This window comes from Echinops telfairi, unplaced genomic scaffold (genome assembly GCF_000313985.2).
Source record: "Echinops telfairi isolate 266 unplaced genomic scaffold, ASM31398v2 ScPeMD7_3533;HRSCAF=4204_0, whole genome shotgun sequence".
Taxonomy (NCBI): domain Eukaryota; kingdom Metazoa; phylum Chordata; class Mammalia; order Afrosoricida; family Tenrecidae; genus Echinops; species Echinops telfairi.
In genome coordinates this window covers 64,904,267-64,919,627 of record NW_022107431.1, presented here as the reverse complement: position 1 = coordinate 64,919,627, position 15,361 = coordinate 64,904,267, and the positions used below count along the sequence as shown (strand labels likewise).

At 41.2% G+C, this 15,361-nt stretch overlaps 1 protein-coding gene across 1 annotated transcript in view; it reads right to left on the bottom strand.

Moving 5' to 3' along the window:
* Window positions 1–15,361, bottom strand: part of ENPP3 (ectonucleotide pyrophosphatase/phosphodiesterase 3) — a gene marked incomplete at its 5' end in the record, with an annotated part of 88,039 nt that overhangs the window by 51,488 nt on the left and 21,190 nt on the right. Inside the window, 6 exons of the mRNA XM_045294308.1 lie at window positions 1,054–1,181; window positions 3,391–3,422; window positions 5,544–5,672; window positions 8,156–8,264; window positions 12,151–12,223; window positions 12,960–13,025. Of these exons, the coding sequence (XP_045150243.1) occupies window positions 1,054–1,181; window positions 3,391–3,422; window positions 5,544–5,672; window positions 8,156–8,264; window positions 12,151–12,223; window positions 12,960–13,025 (537 nt within the window). The remainder of the gene's footprint in view (window positions 1–1,053; window positions 1,182–3,390; window positions 3,423–5,543; window positions 5,673–8,155; window positions 8,265–12,150; window positions 12,224–12,959; window positions 13,026–15,361) is intronic.

The following is a 15,361-nucleotide window of genomic DNA, read 5'->3' as shown; positions in this document are numbered from 1 at the left end:
AGGGGCAAGTATATCCTATATAGGGTCTGATGAGTCAGCATCGACTCGATGGCAGTTAATGAGAGCATATAGCACAACATAAAGGAAGCCAGGGAGCTACTCTCAAGATGATGATGTACTCGCGAAAGAATACTAGTATGAAGCACAAAAAATAGGAAGCGTTAATTCAGCTACTAAAAATACACAAAGCCCATAGCCATTGAGTTGACTCTAACTCATAGCTATGCAATAGGAAAGAGAAGACGTGCTGCCCACCGAGCTTCCAAGGCTGCACTCCTTAAGGAAACAGACGGCCTGATCGCTCTCCAGGAGTGTGGCTGGTGGGTTTGAACTGCAGACCTTTTGGGTTAACTGTTGAGCACCACCAGGCCAGACCTCCACGATGTATTGACCAGGATGTGTCTATTTACTTGTTTACTGGTCTCTTGTCAGTGTCAGGACAGACTGAGGCATCCAAGCAGGCAGGACTCACGTCTGCCTCCCAGGTGCTGACAGCAAGGCCTGGCCGTCCAGAGAAAGCAGTGAATCCCATTTGGCTGACTCCACTGGTTTTTCAGGATGAAAAGATTCCTTTTTTTTCTTTTTCTTCAAGCACTCTCAAATTTTGCAACTGCTCAATGGTGAACATGGATCACAATTATAATTAGAAAAAATAAATAAATGATAAACCTAATTGTTTAGCTTGGCCTAAGAGTGGGTCCTTATAAAAAAACTCAGCATGGTGACTAAGATTTTAAAGAGCCCTCCAGTCGCTGACTGACTACCAGCCTGGAAAGGGGCCAGCATCCTCTGGCTGACTGCCTCCTAAAGAGGCCACAGCACGGTCAGGGATGCGCTGCCCACAGCAGGGAGAGTCTCAGACGCTGCCTGATTCTCGTTTATGCCCTCAAGATTGGCAAGCTGCCGTTGCTAATCTACTGGGCACATTAAAGGTCAAGAAAATGTCAACACTCAGGAAAAAGATGTGAACGTAGTCGCAGAAGAAGGTTAAGCACACTGATAATGAGAGTGGCTGTCAAAAATATCATGAGATAAACAAATAGAGCCCCAGACCTCACAGCCAGCCACTGCCGATCCACCATGAGATGGGCTCTGTCGATCCGGACATTCTTGGCGTAGTGCAGTCGCTTCGGTAAATCGGGCGTCAAATATGGTTTGAAATGCTGGCCAGCTTTTCGGCACTGGAAAAGAAGGCATTGTTTCTTTATGACACATCAGGAGGCAAGCCCGTTCCGCAAGCTCGTCTTCTAAACCGACTTCTTGTTGTAGTGTGCGGCCAAGCCCATTCTGATGCTTAATAACCCGAAGGGCCGAGTTGAACTGCCCCTGGTGTTTTCAAGAGCCCTGGTGGAGCTACGGACGAAGCTAACCACAAAGTCAGTGGTTCAAATCCACCAGTCTCTGTGTTGGAGACAGGGGATGCTCTCAGCTCCGGGAAGGATTCACAGCCTCAGAAACGGCCCAGGCGGCTCTGAGTCAGAATCCGCGGAATGAGAGTTTGATGGAATCTTTACAGAAGCCCCGGCAGCAACTTACCCCAGAGGGGCAGCTGAGAGGCTCGAACTGTTGACCCTTCCGTTAGCCTCTTAGCCACTGCACAGCCAGGACTCCTTAGGCTATTTAATAAGCATTTATTTAAAGGAAAAGGAGATTTAAGCCCGTTCTGAAAATAGAAACTTAGACCTATTGTTAAGATACTCATGTCCTCTAATTATATTGTTATGTTTTGACTAAAATAAAAAATCTGATATAAATTATGATTTGGTGTTTGATGTTTGGTATACATATTTTAAACCCCCATAAATCTTCTCTTTTTCTTGGGCAGAGACTATAAGTAGGAAGTCTAGATTTAGGGGGTCATTGCAACCTTTGAGTATAAATTACATATGAAAAGCATATAAAATAACATAAACATGAGTAAACACTTTTAAATCAGTATAATTAAACCAAGAATTGTTTCCCCATTGACTCAATGGATCCTTTAAGCACCCCAATTCGCGTCATCTTCAAGTCAAAAGCTTTCAAAACCTAGTATTGTCTCCTTTTAGAAAATGGTGATCATGTCAAAATTGGCATAAAACATTGTTTCTTTAAAATGATTGCCGTAGCCAGATGGTATGTTTGAAAAACTTTGTGAAGTTCAAATCACCTTGGTATCTATTCACATAAAAAAATGAGTAAATGAGAAATCAAACAACAGGGAAACTTTATGCTCCTTCAGAACCTTTTTGAGAAACAAGGACAAAAATAAACATACAGATAAGAACATGAGGAAAATGACTCTTTTCCATTTCCCCAAATTTCTCATTAATTTTAAACCTCAATATCTCACCATACTAATAAGCCCGTGTCAGTGGTACCTATGCTCAATTTATAGAAGACAAAGTATGAGAAGTGATGAAATGTAATAAACACAATTTAAAAATAAAATGAGAGAGCAGAGAAACTTAGTTATAAAATGAAAGAGTAAAGAAAATTGTAATTGTTACAGATGTGTTTTTTGCCAATTTTTTCTTCCCTATTTTCTTTTCTCCTTTTTTACTTATCAATATTTTTTTCCTCATGTGTACTCCCAAAGATCAGTACATTAACCAGGCTAAGGGAAAGTAGGAGTGATTAAAATACCGAAGGATTTTTGTTCCAATGGTCATTAGACCTTCAAACTTAAAATAGGTCCCACATTATATTAAACATTCTTTATCCGGTGTTTCCTTTTATCTTTCAAATCCATTCTCAAGATTTTTGCTATACCTGTAAACTACCTGTATCTAAATTTAGTTCATTCCAAGCAATATCAAACTCATAAATTCCATATATACAAGATGTATACCTGTGAATACTTCAAGTAATAGCAATTAAAATTGCCATATGAAAGCATTTCCAATGTCTCTAACAGAGAGGACCCTGCTTTGAAGCTATCTCGCCTCTGTCCTGTTTAAAACCAGAATAGGAGAACCAATCAAAAGTGGTTGCAACTCTCTATATTTTGGAAGCAAGAAGAGGATGTTACTAATCAGTACCAAGAGATCAATAAGAACCTGTGATTTTTCTGGTAGAAAGTCACACACAAAAAGGGAAAAGTGAAGTTGTCTGAAGCCCAGCCATGTGGGATGTGACACCCACCAGCTCAGCAAACCCTGGGCGTCAGAGCTGCAGTGACCCCACACGCACTTCCTCTCGCGGTGTCACTTCCAAAACAAAAACACTAAGATGGAAGCAACCGAAGATCTACATTGAAAATAACGTTAGCAGGGGTTTAAGAAAAACATATTACCAGTGGTTTGGACTCAAATATGGAATAAATTTATCTATAATTTATCATCTGAAACCCAATTTGTTAAGGCCGTCACATTACATTAAATAAATGGTTCTAGGAGACTGTATACTTACTGTGAGGTTCTTCACAATTTCTTCAGAGTTAACTGTTTCAAAAGAAAAGATCACATCCCATTAATACAAATATCGAAACAACTCCAGTGAATTGACACATTTACTAATGAGTATGTGCTCATGAGGAACTTGTACTGGATCCAGAGGCAGTTCTGTGAACCCACCAAGGGAAATTCTGCGTGGTTTAAAATCAGGAAAGGTGAGCATCGGGGTTGTATCCTCTCACCACACTTGTTCAATCTGCATGCTGAGCAAATCGTCAGAGAAGCTGGATTGTACGAAGAAGGATGTGGCGTCGGGATTGGAGGGTGGCTTATTAACAGCCAGTGGCATGCAGAGATCACAACCTGCATGCTGAAAATGAGGAGGACCGGGAGCACTTGCTGATGAAGATCGAGGATTGCAGCCTTCAGTATGGATTATGACTCAATGTAAAGAAGACCAAATTCCTCCGAACGGGACCAGTAGGTGACAGCATGATAAATGGAGCAAAGGTTGAAGTTACTAAGGATTGTATCTTGTTTGGATCAACTATCAATGCTCATGAAAGCAGCAGTCGAGAGATCAAAAGAAATGTTGCCTTAGTTAAATCTGCTGCCCAAGACCTTTTTAGAGCATTGAAAAGCAAGAATGTTACCCTGAGGACTAATGTACGCATGACCCAAGCCATCGTGTTTTCCATTGCCTCATATGGATGTGACATTTGGACAATGATACGGAAGACTGAAGAACCGATGCATTTGAAATGTGGTGCTGGAGAATATTGAAAGTACCATGGACTGCTACAAGGGCAAGCCGGCCTATCTTGGAAGAAGTCCGACCAGAGGGCTCCTTCAGGCAAGGAAGATGAGACTTTGTTTTACACACTTTGGACATGTGAGAGAGACCAGTCCCTGGAGACGTGCTGAGTACAGTGGAGAGGCGAAGAAAAAGAGGAAGGCCCTCCACGAGACGGATGGACACAGTGGCTGCAACAAGCAGCTCAGCGTCGGAACCATTGCCAGGACACGTGTCCTTCTGTGGTGCACAGGGTCACTGTGGGTGGGAACTGGCTCCATGGCAGCCGGCCACCACAACCACGTGGCCTCGTAATCCTCACAGCCAAACCAATAAATGACATCGTGGTACATGAAGAAGAGATGGACATTTCCCACAATTGCATTTCACTTGGATCCACAATTAAGGCTTTTGGAAGCAGCGCTCGATGAATCAAACTGCATCCTGTGATCAGCACATCCGCTGCCCAAACCAAACCAAAGAACCCCTGCCACGGAGTCTGTTCTGACCTGTGGCGACCTCGCAGGACAGAGGAGAACTGCCCTGTGCTTGTCTGAGACTGAAAGTCTTCATGGGAGTGGAAAGCCCCGTCTTTCTCCCAGTTTGAGGGATCTGCTGCTGGACTCCTCTTTAAAGGGTTAAAGAGCACAGACGTCACTAAGAGGCACCTGGCCACGCCATGGTATTTTCAATCAGGTAATAAGTGTGTGAACTCTGGACAATGAATAAGGGGCACCAGAGTAAAACTGATGTCTTTGAATTATGGTTTGGGGGAAGAATATTGGCTACCGTGTGCACTGTCAAAAGAACACCCAAACCTGCATTGGGAGAAGTATAACTAGCGTGCTTGTGAGAAGCAGGAATGGCGAGTCTTCACCTAATGTATCATAGACGTGCTTTTTCCAGAGGAACCATCCCTAGCGAAGGACACCATGCTGAGAGAGGGTCGGCAAAAAAGAGAGAGGAAGCCCCCTGGGATTGGATGAACCCAGTGGCCGCCTCAATTGGGCAGCTCAACAACAAGGAGGATTGTGAGGGTGCCACGTGGCCGGGCAGTGTTTTTTGTTGTTGTGCGCTGGGTGGCTATGGGGTGGAACTGACTCAACCCATGGCAACAATATGACCTGGGAAAAATCAAATAAAAGATTATTTTAAGCAAAGAATGATTGGGGATGTAAGAAGAGAAAACACTTTAACCTAACAATATTGTTTTTTGCCATAGGATGTGTAGATGATACCGATACATAGAATGTCTTATATGTTTTCGTATGGTCTTCCCAGAGGTCAGAAGATAGGCCTTAAAGCACCTTATACCCTCACAGCATTGGGGTACTAATATGTGGCCATGTCTTTCATATGGGACTCTTTATACTTACAGGTGTAGAAGTCTTGAGGTATATTCCGAGACCTGATGCGAGGAGCAGGCCCTTCGTACATGTAGAAGTTTATTTTGGGAAAATAATCTGTCATATATTCTATTTTGTCACAGTAAGTTTGATCCATTCCTGAATCAAAAACAAACATCACATGCAGAATATATTTATTTAGGAACAACCTATGGCCTTTGATCACATCAAGATCTCAAACTATGTTTCATGGTGATATAAATCATGAATCCTATATTTTACTCTAAATTGCAGAACTTCAAACTAGTGGCAATGGAGAAAAAAGTCATATGTACTTATGAGACATAGGCAGTTATAACTAGATCTTGTGCTCAATGAAGATTCGTTAAATTATTTTGAAGAAAATCTCTATTGCAGGCTAAAACAAGACTTAGAGTGTCTGATCTGTACATAAAGAAACACATATTGTTAAACTAAAAAAGCAACATGTAGGTCGAAAGGGAGAAGATGTCAACTAGGATTTAAAATTTCTCTGAGTTCTAGATTTTCTGGAGCCATGGAGTCTGCATAACTCCCCCTGCACCCCACCCCCAAACAAGCAAACGCTATAGCCCAGATCTAACCTTCTCTCAAGTTGTAAAACAAACAATAGTTCCGCTTCTCTGGTAAAGAAGGTCAGCCTAGAGCACTGTGCTTGATGGAACTTATCTATAGGGGATGCCTGATGTAATATTTAAATCTGAAAGTGAAAACCAAAAACATCCCCCGAAGCTGGTGGAACTAAGACATGACTGTCCTTTTGGAGAGGATGTTGCAAGACACTCCATCTTGAAAAGGTCCATGTCGGCTTTGAACATTCCAGAAGTAGTAGCACTTAAGCTGAAGTCTTCTCCCTCTCCCACAGGTTGAAACACTGACCCCAGCTGAAATGAAGCCTCCTTTGTCGAAGCCGGTTGTAAGAGGTACGTTTAGCGAGAATGATATATGGTTCATGCACGCTGGACTGGCTCTCGGCCTTGTTGCCCAGAAGACTCGATCTTCCTTATGATCCATTTAAATTTGTTCTAGTTTTTAATATTGTCTGCTTTCTATTTGCTTGAAGTTTTTAGCCATTTTGTTATTCTTGTTAATGTTGGTTTGTTTTAATATTTTTCTCTATATGAAATCCAGGATAGGTAACGCTACAGAGAGAGTAACTAGATTAATGGTCCCTTGGTTGTGTGGCAGGAGAGGTTGAGGGGGAATAGGAAGCCAATAACGATGAGCACAAGAATGGAGAAATTGTCCTAGAGCTAACTGTGGTGATGATTGTACAATTATTCTTGATGTGAGCAGACTATTGAATTATATGCTATGTGAACTATATGTCAATAAACTGCTGGAGGGAAAAAGTATATGCTGAATGAACATATGCTTTTAAATTGAGGGAGGGCCTTCAGTGTGATGTGGGAAAGGATGCAGCAGACCTTCTGCTCCCTTGAACACTCAAATGGAATGAAATCAAGAGTTAACCTCAAGGAGAGACATGGGGAAAGACCAAAACTTTGTAAATGGAAACGATGATTACAAAAAAACTCACCTATCTGAGGGACTGAATGGGATACTGTTACTGATTCACTGAGATGGGTTATGTGACTATATTCTACTATTAGATTCCACAAACTAAAGTGGAAAATTATATGTAAATACATAAACAAAGCTAACATTTTAAAAGTCAGAGAGAGAGAAAGAGAAAGGGGCACCAGCCGTAAAGACCCTTTGATTCCTTCACCACCAAATCTAAACATTGGTCTGAATGATGATTTTTTTAAAAAAGTAAATTGGAAACAGACTGAGATTCTTCTGTGACATGCAAGTTGGTTTCAAACAAAAAATTTAAAAAGGATATGAAAAAATTGCACACAACAGTGTGAAACTAGCCAACAAGCTGATATAACTGAGTCACCGGCCATAAAGCACTTGCTGGGACTGAATAAATGCTTCACCATAAACCTGGCAAGTGCTCTTGCCTCCATTTTTACAGAGTCCATGGGAGGGTTTCCAAGAGAAATGTTAAAATAATTGAAGTAGAACGTTTTATCTTAGTCCTGCATTCATTAGCAAACAACAAAACAAACAGACTCCCTGCCATCCAGTTGATTCCCACTCACAGTGTGAGCCCAGAGGACAGGGCAGAACTGCCCCTGTGGGTTTCCACAACTGTCCCTCTTCACGGGAGGAGAAAGCCTCATCGCTCTCCCGAGGCGCAGCTGATGGGTTCCAAGTGCTGGCATTTGTGTTAGCAGCCCAGTGAATAACCATGATGCCCCCAAGGGCTCCCTGTACACAACAAAATTAAATTATTCAAGTGCTTCTAGATCCGGAAGCACATACTTTAAATATACACTCCCTAGAGTGATAAGGTATGGTAAACTATGATATCAAAAAGGAGTCATAGTGATGCAGTGGGTTCAGTGCTAGACTACTAAATCCAAACCCAGCAGCTGGGTCATTTGAGGGATCAGGCTGCCTGGTCCAGTACGGAATTTAAGCCTCAGACACAGGAACTGTTCTACTCTCTCCTGTAGGGTTGCTGTGAGTTGGAATTGGCTTGATGGCGTGGGATTGATTTGAATTTGGGTTTGTGATAACAAAAAGCATACCGTGATCAGCCAAAAGGATAATATTGACACAATTGTGTAGATTCCGCTGTTTTAGGCCTTCCATCAACATTCCAAAAGTTTGATCGACCAACTGTAAGGCTTGAACTACCTATGGAACAAAAGTTGGAATTAACATTCCATTTATGAATTGTTTTAATTAACCAAATCATTATCTAATTGATTTCAACTTAAACACCGTTACTTTGCTCAAATTCGTCGTCTTTGAAATAGTGCATGAGAGTCTAGCATCCACGTCACCTCCCTTACCAACCCCAATTCCCTAAATCTCTAGAGTGGTGGTTCTCAACCTGTGGGTCGCGGCCCCTTTAGGGGTCAAATGACCCTTTCACAGGGGCCGCCCGATTCATAACAGTAGCAAAATGACAGTTATGAAGTAGCAATGAAAATAATTTTATGGTTGGGGAGGTCACCACCACATGAGGAACTGTATTGAAGGGTCACAGCATGAGGAAGGTCGAGAACCACTGCTCTAGAGCAAATTAAACCACGTTGCTTAAAAACGGAGACGCTCTACTGCCTAATCGATATATGAAACAACACACAACGTTCACAAACACAATTCAGCTGCACATGTTTGCCTGGCTGTGCTCAGTTCCAGGAAGGGGTGGTGTGATCTGTAGCACACCAGCTGGAGGATCAGGTTAGCAATGTGCTTACATACCTGGGAACCAAATGACTCTACTTCTGGGGATTGGTCCGAGGTAAGTAACCAGAACACAAATAAGTGGAGACTAGCCAGGCTATTCATCCCCTTATCTAGGGACTAAGAAATCATGGCCCATTCTTCAAAGGTATATTCTTTAAACATTAGCAAAGATTTTAAAAGAAAAATGCCATGGGAAAATGTTCACAAGCCCATGTTAAACATAATAAAAAAGAAACAAAGAAACCAAATAGTACAGTCATAACTCCGTTTACTGTGTCTCACTTTTTGAACTTGCAGGACATTGTGTTTTTTACAAATTGGACCGCAACCCTTTGTTGAGCACATCTGTTGGCGGCACTTTGTGGCAGCATGTGCTTTTACCTCTTGTCTCTGTGGCACATTTCAGTCATGCTCGCAAGATTTCGAACGCTTTCATAACGGTAGCACACACTTCATAGACTACAATATAGTGCAAGCACAAATGTTATATGCGCTGGGAAAACAAAAGATTGCGTGACTCTCCTGCGTGTCATATTTGTCTTAACACAGTGGTCTGGGACCAAGTTCACAGTATCTCCGAGGTAGGCTCATGCATACCACATACATGCATGTTGCAAGCTCCTGATTTTGTTTTCAAGTACCTTTAGCACAGTCTTGAAAACACACACACAGAAAGCCATAAGGAAATGCTTCACACTGTTATAAGAGGGGTTGGCTCTGAATAGTGCAATTGGAGTTTAATTTTATAGTCCATACCCTTCTGTGTTTTTAAATGGTCCTACACTATAATATCAATGGAGTGCATTGAACAGCCTTTCTCAGTGAATAAGAAATTGTAATATCAGTGGAAAACCACACTTAAGCTCGTATTCCACGGCCTGACTCATAACGACCCTGTATAGGGTTTCTGAGGCAGTAAATATTGGTGGGAGCAGGTAACCTCAACTTTCTCCCAAAGAGCAGCTGGTGGGTTTGAATTACCAACCTTGGAAGTAGTAGTGCAATGCTTAAGTAACAACAGTGCCTTCCGGGCTCCTTAATCTCTCATAGGATTATGGTAACAATACCTTTCTTGATTTTACATGCCAGATGCTGCTAAGGGCATAAATGTCTTGTCTCATGAAATATAACCAACAATTAAAATAAAAAGATCCATGAATATGCCGGCCTACAAAGGAAGAAGAAGGACATTTCCCAGACAAGGCAAAGCATATTCTCCAATTAAGCCCACTTGCTGAAAGAATTACAGTGAGGACAATTGTTAGGGGGGGGTGGGGAGCTTTGCAGCTATATGTTATTTCCAAGAAAACATAGGCTTTAGAAGATCTGAGAAAAGAAAGTGGCTTTTTAAATAACCCACAATATTTAACACCTATAGTTAAAAGCTGTGGGAGAAAGATGGGGCCTGCGGGCTCCCATAAAGATTTACAGCCTTGTCTTTGGGAAAATTGACAATGTTGTCTGCGCAATCATCTTACACCCCAGGGGATGATTGACAAAGTTCTATTTTTTTGTTCCTATGGGACTTTGTTTTGGGGCCTTTAGCTTGTTGTTTTTGTTTGTTTGCCTGCTTTTTCTGTTTGTTTGTTTGTTCCATTTGTTGCTGTTATTGTTGTAGTTGGTCTTATGGGGCTTTGATTATGTCATATGAAGGCCACCAAAGTAAACCTGAGTTGTGCATATCCCATGAACATGCAGATGGATTCTGGGCTCCTACTTAATCCTAGCTCCAATTCAAGAGCAGTTAGTTCTGAAAACATGGCCCTGCTTGATACTCATCTTCATAAAATGATCGCTGAAAGTTAGGGTGCTACAGCAAAGTGTGGTGAAGAAAGCAGATGGTGACTGGCTATCAATCAGAATAGTGTCTGGGGTCTTAAATGCTTGTATTCAAACAAGCAGCCATCTAAGTGAGGACTCAACTAAGTCCACATGGAAGAAGCACACCAGCGTGTGTGATCTGAAGATGACAATTACAAAATTCAAATATGATGAAGGGAAAAGTATCAGAGCTCAAATTGTGAAAATCCAATTTGTAGAAGGCTATGGAGGATAGTGTGAGCCCCAAACCCATGTGCAGAGTAACTAGTTAGATGAAGCCTCCGGCAGACCCCAGTAGCCACAGGGAAGGGTCTCAAATAGCCCTAATATCAGAGATCACTTTAATCTTGATTATGCTGGCTCAAACGATACTTGGTCGCTGACCTCCCTATGGACCCAACCTGCATTTGTTCTAGGTGCAAGTATCTCTTGCGTGTTCCGCGACAAAAAGTTTCTTTCCTGGCTTTTTAAATAGTGAGGGTGATCTTTTCTTTCTAACTCGTTATTTGTATTTTTTCTTTATATTATTATTATTTTATCCATACCAATTTATTTCGATTTTGTTTTTTACAGTGTCTATTGGATTTCCCAGTTTGTGAAGCACAGAAGGAGTGAATGCATAGCGATAATAACTGAAGCAAGGGTTTATAGATGGTATAGGGTGGGAGACAGGGGTGAGGGGATTTCAGGAGTAAACAATGATGGTAGGAGGGAAAACCAGAACTAATTGTGATTACACAACTCAATTAAAAGGCTATTTAACCATGGGGGGTGAGGGATGGAATGCACTAAAATCGATTGTGGTATGACTGTATAATTCTTCTTGCTATGATTGAATGATTGAACTATTGAATTATATGGCATGTGGATTAGGTGCCAATAAAAACGTAAAAAAAAAGATTTCAAGCCTTGAAAGTTCTAGGAAGTAACAGTACTCTGTTTTTAGGGTCACTATGAGTCAGAGGGTAGTGGTAGTAGAAATCTGATAGACTATGTTAATAAAAAAAACACAATTGAATAATAGTACAACTAATAACATAGGGCCCAAAGGGACCTAGAAAGGGAGTAATTTTAGCTTAAGTTCAATGACAATGAAACTCATGAATGGAATTGTACATAAATTCGGTCAGATTTACCAAAATGGACTTTGGTTGAAATGGGTCACACTATTGTGTTGAATTGGCATGTGTAGTATCGAGCTTTGATGTTTCATTGTATGAAATAAGAGTAACATGTAAATATTTAACATCCTTTTGGGACTTAGAACTATTTTGATGAAGTTGTGGGCTAGGCCTTGGGCTGCTGAATGGCATTCAAAGTCAGCAGATGCTGTACTGGAGAAACATTTCCAGTGTCAGAAACCCTGCACCGGGCCACTATGAGTAGGAATCAATTAAATGGCAGTGCGTATCTTTAACATCTAAGTGTTCAGTGAAAACTAAAGATTATTTTTCAGTTAGGGGGTGTAGTAGGGCTGGGTGATTTAAATGTCTTTAAACAAACTTACATCAGCACTAACTGGCCCAGCATTATGTCCTGCAGAATCAGGCTCTTCCACATAGAAGGTATAAAAACTGGGTCTGATGGTGAAATTGAAAAGGAAAAACACATTATCAACATTGAATAAACCTATGAATTGGAGTTTGGGCTTCGTAGAACTAGAACTTGCTATTGGTTGTGCCTTCTCTTTCTCCCTGGTCTTCTTTCATCCAGGCCATCTACTTCAAAGCAGAAGGGGTAGACCTTGTATCAGGAAGTAAATAGTATTTTCCTGGCATGCCTCAGTTGTGAAAAATGTGTATTGGTCTTAAGACTTCTCTTGGTGTGGCTCAATCCTTTATGTTTCCTGGTTTATGGCCTTGCTAACTCTTTGTGCTGCCTTCTGGTATCATCCATACCTGCCTATGTCTTGCTTCACATGTCTGGTTTCAGACACTCTTTTCCTGGTGCTTTTAGGGTCACGGTGAATCAGAACCAACTTGCTGTCAGGGAGATTGGATTTTCGGTTGATCCTTCTCAGGACACCTTGACCCCAGCCCGTTCCTGTGGCCTTGTTCTGAGTTCTGCTACCTGGAGTCAGTTCTCTCCACTGAGTTTCAGATTCACTCTTAAGTCTACCCTGGATCCTTACCTAATTCTATAATATTTGCCTCTATTCTAATACCAGCTCTACCTCTCTTGTTAATATGTCAGTCACATCTCTTCAGCAGAACGACCGATTCAATAGCAATTCTAGGGGGATTTTTCTACAAAAAGTTATTTAAAGCAAGGAAATAATTTCAATACACTGTGCACTTCTCTGGCACTAGACAATACCTTTCATTTGGGGGCAGATCCATCCATTTCAACAATGTAGAGACCCTCTCTTCATATGGGACAGATCTGAAAAGAAAAGCGAAAATGATCTCGAAAAGCAATCACACCAAGAGCTAGCTCATCAGGAGCCCTATAGGACCAGTGGTGTGAGTGGCAAAACAGGGAGGGTAAAGGGAGAATGGGTAGGAAAGAGGGAAACGATTACATGGAACTGTGTGCTCCTCCCTGGGGGACAGACAACCGAAAAGTGGATGAAGGGAGACGTCGGACAGGGCAAGATATGACAAAATACCCATTTATAAACTATCAAGGGCTCATGCGGGAGGGGGGAGCGGGGAGGGAGGGGAAAAATGAGGACCTAATGTCGGGGGTTTAAATGGAGAGAAAATGTTTTGAGAGACGATGTACAAATGCGCTCTACACAATTGATGTGTGTGTGGATTGGGATAACAGTTGTATGAGCCCCTAATAAAATGTTAAAAAAAGAGAAAGAGAAAAAAAAAGAGCTAGCTCATCAGATGCCTATTCAGTACCCGAGCCCACTCCCTGCTGCTGAGTCCATTTCCCTCAGAGCGACCCTAAAGAGGGCCATGCTCCCGGGGGTCTCCCAGACTGTCAATCTTTATGGGAGAAGATAGTCTTAGCTTTCACCCATGGAGCAGAGCAGCTGGTGGGTTTGAACCACTGACCTTGTAGTTAGCAGTGTCATGCTTAACCCACAGTGCCACCAGGCTTAGTCCTAGTCAGAAAGGCAGTTTGATATTTTCAAATATTCATTTTGTGTTCACGGGTGGTCAAAATACTGAAGGGGATTCAGTTTTATTCAAGGGGATTCCTATTTTCAATACATTTTATATAAATACACATACAGAATTAGAAATCAAATGCATATTGGGGCCTTTAAAAAAATCATTTTATTGGGGGCTCTTACAGCTCTTATCACAATCCATAGCATACATCCATTTTGTCAAGCACATTTGTATATATGTTTCTTTCCTTCTCACCTCTCTCCTTCAATTTTGCCTCAATGAAAACACCATGAATTATTCTCCATTTATTTACTTATATACATTTCTTTCATATGATCATTGATGTATATATTGACTATCTATTACCAGTCACTCAGTAGTGGTATTCAACCGGTTCTCAAACCAGTTGTTAAAATTGCACTTGTAGGTTCATGAAGGAGGGAGGGACCGGGAGGGAGGGGGGAAAATGAGGAGCTGATACCAAGGGCTCAAGTGGAAAGCAAATGTTTTAAGAATGATGATGGCAACAAATGTACAAATGTGCTTGACACAATGGATGTATGTAAGTATTGTGATAAGAGTTGTATGAGCCCCCAATAAAATTATTTATTTTAAATTGCACTTGTAACCAGGGTTCTCTCTAAGGTGGGCAGCTGGGGAGCCACACAATGTAGAAATCACGAGTTGACATCCTTTACTCTTTTTGAATGTTCATCTGTGCAACAGTTATTCTAAGTGCTCACAGTCATGTTCCTATCATCCATAAGTATAAAAACTTAGATGGAACTATGCTGTAATATTTATTTATTCATTTCCCCAAACTCAATATACTGTTGATGAAATACTACATTTTTATTCCCTTGTGTTTGTTTCCCAGTCAGCAAACATATATCGTAAGGAGAAAAGTGCCAGACAACAGAAAGTGGCAAGCTGTCATCTGTTTCCGCTTTGTGTTGTGCTCCAAATTCCCACCAGAGATTATGAGTGAATGATGCAATTCCTGAAAGTGTTCAAAGAGCTAAAAACATTGTCAGAACAAGTTCTCTAAGCCCAGCAGAAGCAGAAAAGGGTTTTTTCAAAGATAAACATGTTATGTTCAGAGAAGAGAAGCTGCCTGTTTCTAGTCTATCCATCCCAATGACTATCGGCTAATTGGCCTACCTCTGAAGGAATGGGACCCTACTCTAACAGTGCAAAGATGGTTAAGGGTAAATCACACAGCCCAAGATGCTCAGATAAAGCAAAGAATTTTGCAAGTGAGGATGTCAAACAGGAAGCAATATGGAAATAGCTTTTAAAAATAGTTTTATTGGATTTTTTCAATTATTCTTAATATGTTTTCATTAATATTTTTAAACTCTTCCTTGTAACATAATCTAGTTTTTTCCCCATAATCTAGTTTTGTGCACCCTTTTAAAGTATTAACTGCATAAAATAAAAACTACCTTTTAGCATATCATTTTTTTTATATAGTTAAAACAGTCATTATCACAGGGAAGAGATGAGCCAGTCAGGGTGCAGTATAGCACCGATGAAACACACAACTTTCCTCTAGTTCTTTGGTGCTTCCTTCCCCCCACTATCATGACCTCAATTCTACCTTACAAATCAGATTAGACCAGAACATGCACACTGCTACAGATAAGAGCCCAC